General features: G+C 39.9%; 1 protein-coding gene across 2 annotated transcripts in view; it reads left to right on the top strand.

Annotated features, from left to right (window-relative positions):
* The window catches only part of mrpl11 (mitochondrial ribosomal protein L11), an 80,167-nt gene that overhangs the window by 23,797 nt on the left and 48,584 nt on the right, over positions 1-7,786 (top strand). For both annotated transcript variants that reach the window (XM_007555083.2, XM_016672978.1), the window contains exon 2: positions 3,438-3,616. In XM_007555083.2, the coding sequence (XP_007555145.1) occupies positions 3,494-3,616 (123 nt within the window). In that variant the 5' untranslated portion in view covers positions 3,438-3,493. The remainder of the gene's footprint in view (positions 1-3,437; positions 3,617-7,786) is intronic.

Raw genomic sequence — 7,786 nt, 5'->3', positions numbered from 1 at the left:
AGATTCTCTCTGAAATGTTGGATTTGTAGTTCAGATTTAGTATTTTAAAATTAAATTGAAATTTTTGATGATCAAAGTTCAGAATTTTACAGACTAACATTTCCAGAGATCCAAATTTAACTGTTGATAGAAATAAAGATTTGAATTGATGGAAACTGTAAAAAAAGTACAGGATGGATGGATGGATGGATGGATGGACTAGCGGAAGAAGGACAATAATAGACGGACAGCTTGGCAGATGGTTGGATGGCTTGGCAGACGGTTGGATGTCTATCCAGCAGATGGTTGGGCAGGCGGTTGGATGGTTGGGCAGACAGTTGGATGATAGGCGGTTGGATGGTTGCGCAGACAGTTGGATGACAGACAGTTGGATGGCTGGGCAGGCGGTTGGATGGCTCCAGCATTTAACCAACAGGATAATGAATTAAGTCTAGAAATAAAATAAATGTTCTCTTTCATTGTTTGTTTTTCCAGACTTTTCCAGACTTTTCCAGGCAGACCTTGAATCCCAGCCCCTCCCTGCAATTCGGTGTATTAATTAGACGTTGTGCGTTAACAAATTGCTTTCCAGTGGCGCTCTCCGAATCTCAAACTAATTACTCTTCCTGTGTTCTCCTTGTTAATGCTGATGCTGTTAGCATGAAACGCCTAAAGAGGGGCCCAGAAATGTGTCTGTTCCTCCACATTAGCGCAGCTTTGATTTGATTACTCGCTGCAGAGCATTAACTCAGCTCTGACCGAGCCTTCATCGTGCAGCATTCAGCCACACTCGCTGCTCCTGTTGCCTGCTCTGCCTCTAATATAAATTTAGCTGGGCGAAACGCTCAGCAAGTGCCGTTTTGACGCCTTATGTAGGTCAATTCTTCTTTGGCGGCGTGTGATGAGTGATTTGGTTTTGTGGAAAAGGGAACTGCGGTTTTATTATTCATACTCCAACAGAGATTGGAGATTCGGTGCATTAAAGCATGACTCTGTCGCTTTCCCTCCTCGCAGAAGTGGTATTCTTTCTCTAAATTGAAATTAAAATGAGCATTTGATGTTGGTCCGAACTGTTTCAGCCTCAAAAATCTTTTTAAGATTCATCCCTGGACGGCCCATTTTCAGTTTAAAAGCCTTTAATTTCACCTTCTAGCTGCGGTTTCTGTAAGATTTATTGAGTTTTCTTCGTATTTGATTGCAAAAGTGGCCTTTCTAACTTCAGATTTAATGCAATTGGGCTCCACAAAATGGACCCAACTCTCACGTAATTTCTCCACAGTGCAACAGCTGAACACATGAGGTGAGTAGCGTGAAATTGACCTTGGGAAAGCAGCAGTGTGTGCATCACGTTGAGATTGTTATTCAGAGAATCCAGACTAAATGGGTTTTATTTGGGACTCTCTCTCTGCAGAACCAGCGCCAACCTTAATGCCCTTACAAATATTGCCTCATGGTGGCTGCACCTAAACGGCTGCCCGATAATCATCAGTTCAGATAAAATCACGTCTTTTCTTCGGAGTAGCTTATCCGTGTTTGTAGCTTCAGAGCCGTTCGAGGCGCCGTACAGCTTTATGGTCGTGTCTCTTCTGTTGATCTAATTGGATACCCTCTGTTGCTGACGATGAATCATTGCCGGACCTCCTCTCCACTCTCAAGCACTTATTTTATTGAATGCATGGTTCCCTGAAACTCAAAGCTGTGTTTTAAAACTTGTATCTTTCCCCTGACTCCAGCCATTGATCTTTTTTTCCTCTTCTTCTTCCCGTCCGTTTTTTACAGCTGTGTAGCGGTGTCACTTTTTATTCCTGTGGCAGATTATGTCTGCTTTTATGTCCTCTGTCTCCCCAGAGAAAGGCTCTAAGTTCAGGTCGTTCCCTTCTCTCCGCTAATTGACTCCCAATTTCACAAATGCACTTTAAGGTGGAGAAAAAGCCGACTTGTCTTTCTGTCCATGTGGAGGACTGACATGACGCCTCTGCTCCATTTATCTGGCCTTGATTCTTGACCTGCTGAGACGGAGGACGCTCTGCAGTTCAGCGGTCAAACTAAAAATGGAAAACAGAAACTTTCAGAAAAGTACGCTCACCAACGATGGGATGAGTTTGGTTGTAATTGATTACATTTACTAGAAAACGTGCTTTTAAGAGTATTTTTACTCATAAGTATCGCTGTTCTTACTTGAGTAAAATGTGAATGAAGAGCCAGCTCGTTTTAACAAACCAGACAAAACCTGCAGTTTTTGCTAAATTTCACAAATTTTGATTAAAATGATCTGGAAAATTTCTTCTTTTGCCTGATTCTATTATTTCATAAATGTGGTATTTATATGAATTATTTTTATTTTGATCTTTAAAATACAAAAATGTCCACATTACTTTATATTTTGATCTGCCTGATTTTTAAAGAGCATCTAAATAATAGACGTTTTGATCAGTTACTCAGTATTTGAGTAGACTTTGTACCAAATAAATTTTTTCACTCTTACTCGACTAATTTCTTGGATGGTTATTCTTTACTCTTACTTGAGTACAATTTTTGGGTTCTCACCATCACGGCCACCACCAGTAGCCGATTCAAAGCCGCACCATTCTAAACCAATCAGGTCCTATTAATCACCAGTTTAACCAGTTGTTAATGACCAGTTTAACCATCAACCAGATTGGTTTTTACCCATCAGTAACTCGTTTTTCAGATTTTTAAGCCTCTCGTCATTCCTTTGCTCTTCTTTGGGAAGCAGTTTGAATATTTTCTAGTTTCTGCCTCGACGTCGGACCCTGGTGTTGATTTCAGTTTCTCCATTTTCCCTGAAGCTCTGAATATGTTCAGTCACTGTTGTGAGTTTTTACAAATGGCGGGATTGCCTCTAGTGACTCAACCAGTGACGGCATTCCTTAGCCAGTCGTTTTGAACTTTTTGTGTGTAAAACAAACAAACCTTGGTTTACCCTCTTTTGAAGATCAATGCTGACATCTTTCCATCTTGGCATGGTGTTAAAACTCTTACCTCTACTTAATTAGCAGCACCTGGGTTCTACTTTCCATCTTAAACAAATGCCTTTTCTATACTTCATTTGATTTTTATTTGATAACTAATGACAGCATGGAATCTGTTCTGTGTATTTAAAGGTAATTTTAGAATAAAGTCTTGGTATATCCACAGAAAGGTGTACTGTCTTTCTACCTTCTCTGTGGTTAAAGGTAGCGAGTTTCTCCCTCGGCGGCTGATCTGCACTGCGAACAGCTCCAGGAAAGCTGCTTTTTCTTTGACAATCGAAGGCAAAGATTTTTTTAATTACTCGCCTGATGCAGAGTAGAAAAGCTCTGGCTCTGCCTGTGGGTATTCATATTGACTTGAGTGTATGATGTTTTAATGAGGCAGCCTTGTGAATGATTTGTTGCAATTGTGTACGCTTAGAAGACTAATTTGTTTTTTTCTCCTTCGTTTTTCTGTGTTTCTAGTGGATGGATTCTTTGTTGACTCTGAGGCAGATTTGAGGTTTTCCAAACAGACCAGGATGTCAAAGATCTCCAAGGCGGTGAAGGCGGTGAAGAAAGTGGACACAGGCAATGTAATCCGGGCCATCGTGAGGTCAGGACAGGCGGCTCCCGGCCCCCCGCTGGGCCCCATCCTGGGACAGGTAAATTAACTACCATTTCACTTCTTGTTCTCTCAATTTGCTCTGAGTGATCTTTAATATCAACCTAATTGCGGGAGCCTTGCTTCGTTTTATTAGCCGACCTTTCTCACACAGCTTCCATTAGCCGTCAGACAACCTGATCCTTTCCTATTTTCACTTTGCCAATCACGCCGCTCCCTCTTCCCCCTCCACTGACCTCGCGCTACACCTCCATCTCCTCCCACAGCCCTGTTTAATTTCTCATTCTAGTCGCACATCTCCATTGTGCAGGTGTGTGCCACACACTTCACTCAGCGTGCAACGTTTTTATCAGTTTCCAGGCTAAAGACACTAACGCCTCCATCAGCAGCAGCTGTCCATAAACATTAGCTTCACTCTTTACAGGCCGTAGATGAAATGGGACTGAACGTTTGAAGGCTTCAGCTTAAAATCTTCTGTTCTCCTTTGCGCTTCAGTTGCTCCGCTGAGGCAGCCGAGGTTGTATGGGTTTCTTTTTTGTTTGTTTGTTTTTATTTGTTTCTCAGGAATGCACCACTGCAACTTTTTCTCCACTGATGCCGATTCTAACCAGAAAAATGTATCTGCTGGCTGCTACAGTAACAAGAAAAGTCAGCACTCCTCAAACAATGAGTGCTACCCGAGTTATTTATTTTTTTCCTGAATAAAACAACAATGCTGTGTCTCAGATACTCAGTGCTGTGTTTATTAACCAGATACAGAGGATATGAAACGTCGGCACAGCCCTGGAAAGATGGCAGGTTTCTGAGGTGTGAAAGAAAAGAAACACATTTATTCTGACCTACAGTCTGTACGACTCCAGTAAAAAAACAAACCCAAACCTTTTAGGGCAAGGAAATAAAAAAAACAAAGCTAGCACACTTGCATAAATAAGCACACCTTAAAGAGGATCTGTTTTGCAAAATTCACATTTTACACATTTTTATATTTCCATTTGTGTCTCAACTGCTTCTAAAAACAGCACAAGTAGTTAAGAAAAACACTCACCTGTTTTTTGGTATTGAATTGTTTCAAAAACCTCCCAATTGTTAAGTCATAATCAACGCCCCGTTACCTAGCAACGTCAGCCAAGCCCAGCCCCGTTACCTAGCAACCCAAATGGAGCTCCACCATGTTTTGTCAGCTGGTTTTACCGTTGTATGCGTTGTACAATGGCTGATGGAAAAGACATGTGTGTTTTTACAACCAAATCAAACAGGAATCTGTAGTTAGTGGGAGAAATGGGTCGTGGTTTTCTAGAAAAAAGAAATAAAGAAGAATCCTACAACCGCTAGAATCTGACACCACCTAATGTTTTTTGTTTATATTTTGTGAAGAAGGAAGTTGCGCTCACGTGTTCTTCTGAGGTCTTTGTGTCGCTTCCTTCAGTGGTTCTTGGTGCAGCGCCACCACAGGTGAGAACAGCTTCTCAAAGTTTGTTTCAGTGTGAAAGCGAAACACATCAGCCGGAAATGTAACAAATATTTCAAGAGATGCTTTTTATGACTTGGACACCACTGCTTTCAGATGCAACCAGGAGAAGGTCAGGAAAAACCGGAGTAATCAAACACCTTGGTGTTAATCTAAATTTTGGCAGGTGTGTCCTGAGTTTGCTCCTTCTCAGTGTGAGTTTGCATGTGGTAAAAGTTTTTGGACCTGGTTAAGTGGGTGTAAAACTTCTATTTTTGCATCACAAACAGTTGTGTGAAGACCTTTTACATCCAGTGATCTTGCTTCAAAGTCTTTCTTGTAAAGCTTTTATTTTATTTCTCACCATAAAGGAGCAATCTGCTCCAGCTTTTATGGCCATTGAGCTATTAAAGGTTGATCGTCCCTTTCCAGATTGAATGAAAGCAGCTGCTCGGCTCGGTTCTGTACATACAAACGATCCAGTTAACCTCTTTTAATGGACAGTACTCATCAGCCCTGAACGCTGTTGCACACTCTGAAAACAGATCAATTCTCACACTTAATCCATCTGAGTGACTTAATGGCTGAGCTCAAGACAGCAGGACGGGAAAGTGAACAAAGCTGGCAGAACAGAGAAGATGTGAAAAAGGAGATAAGAGTTAAAATTATCACACGCTTCTTTCAAAGCCAGCTTCTCGTTTGTTATAAGATACTAAAATTCAGCTAAAACAGCCAAAGAAAAATAGCTTTTTCTACTTCGCCTAATCAGGAAAACGTTTTTAACTGCACAGCCAGACACAACTGATTAAACCACTTGCCAAGAACAGACAATTAAGGCTTCGAATTATAAGACAATGAGCATCTGTTCTGAGACGCTGGTGTTATTTCTGACTGAAGGACGTTTCAACCAAACACAGAAGCTTGGAAGTGAAATATTAAATATTTCATTCTGCTTCCACCCGTGGATTACATTACAAGCATTGCTAAATTGTGCGTCCTATTCTTACATGACGGGACGTTGCAGCAGAAATGAAGGCAACACGAGGGAAAGTAATTTGGTTACGTCGGCGCAGCGGCTCATCAGTTTATCCCAGCTGGCTCTGGTGAAATTTTTTAAGCCACCTACTGAATAATTGTTCCAGAAATGGTGGCAAATTGGGAGTTTTTTTTTTAGCTATTATAGCAAACAAAGGATTGCATTGTCAAGCAGATTTTCCTTAGAAAGATGCTGCTACTGGTGCTTCACAGCGTTGGTATTCAGGGTGTTTCATGTGCAGTTATGGGGAAAATAAAATACCCCATTCTGTAAATTCTGGTTTTGTTTGTGTGCATTTCCTATCCTCAGAGCCCCACAACAGAAGTACCGGGGGATATTTTCCATCTCGCTTTAATGGCTTTTATTAATTTAAAGGTACAATAGGCTTCTGGTTCAGGCAGCACTGAGGGCAGACAACTACATTCATAAAGACACAAGCAGGAGCCGGAGGAAGGACCAGAGAGCCGACAACAACCAACAAAGATCATTTATTAGCTGCAGAATGTTAAAATAACTTGATATTTACCTTCTAAATGTATTTAAAATGAACCTGTACAAAAAAAAAACACATTTTCCACTCTGATTGTTTATCTAAGAAGAATGAGGTCAAAATTCAAAATGGGGAACTGGGAATTTATCGTATTGTCTGTCATTTATCGTGAAACATTTTGATTTATTGTTGCCACAAATTTCAATTAATGATGTTTAAAACTCCACTTTCTTTCAGATTTAAGAGGAAAATTGGCAGCCTGGTGCAGCGATTAAAATTAATTTGATCATCTATAGTGAGAAAGTAAACATGCATGAATTGTTTTGGCAATTTAGAACAGAAAAGTTCAAAAACAAAGGAATTAAAATTATTTCTCAGAGGTAAATGTATGGAAAATTTTTCCCACTGACCTCACATGCTTGTTTTTTCATCAGCTTCATCTGGAAGGAACATTTTCATTTCTTCTTCTTGTTCTGATTTATTAAGGCATTATAGTTTGGGATTTTTCCTTCATTTATTCATTATAAAGTCACCAAATCACCCCCCCAAAAAAAGAAAAATATTGAAACATACATGTTCGCTGGAGGAGCGCATGTTTGTTATTTTAGTTTTTCTTTTGTATTTGTTGTTTCATTCGGATGAATCAGAAAACAAAGCCTGTCTGTTTCCCTCCCCACCATTGTGGTTATTATATAATAATATATGTTTTTTCTGAACATGACAGACTTTCATTTTATATTTCTGTTATAAGTTTGAGTAAATAAATCGCCACTGCACTTGGAGCCATTCTGGGGGAAAAATAAAAGCTTTGCTTGCAGATGGAGGGAGTTTGTGTGTAGCATTAAAACCAACATTATTTATTCTGCATCCTGCCTCTGTTGGGTTCAGCCAAGCATTGTTACAAATTAACAAACTACATTTTTGGATAGAAGAAGAAAAAAAAAGTTATATATATGTTACAACCCCACCCTAAAATCCCTAAAGTAAATCCTGGCACTGGGCTTTAACATAAAACTAAAAAGTAACCCGAACAGTTGAGTAACAAAAGTATAATTTATTTTACAATCCAGATAAAAACGACTACTACAGGAGAAAAGAAAACAAAGGGGAGCTTAAGACTTCAGAGTCTCCAAGGCCAAAATAATAAACAAAACACCCCCTTATAACTATAAAATAAAACAACCACTTGCTAAAGAAGAACTAAAGGAAAATACAAAACCTAAACTCCCTTACTAAC

Source organism: Poecilia formosa, unplaced genomic scaffold (assembly GCF_000485575.1).
Source record: "Poecilia formosa unplaced genomic scaffold, Poecilia_formosa-5.1.2 Scaffold68, whole genome shotgun sequence".
Lineage (NCBI taxonomy): Eukaryota > Metazoa > Chordata > Actinopteri > Cyprinodontiformes > Poeciliidae > Poecilia > Poecilia formosa.
Note: the sequence above shows the minus strand (reverse complement) of the source record. Positions and strands in the feature narration are given on the sequence as shown.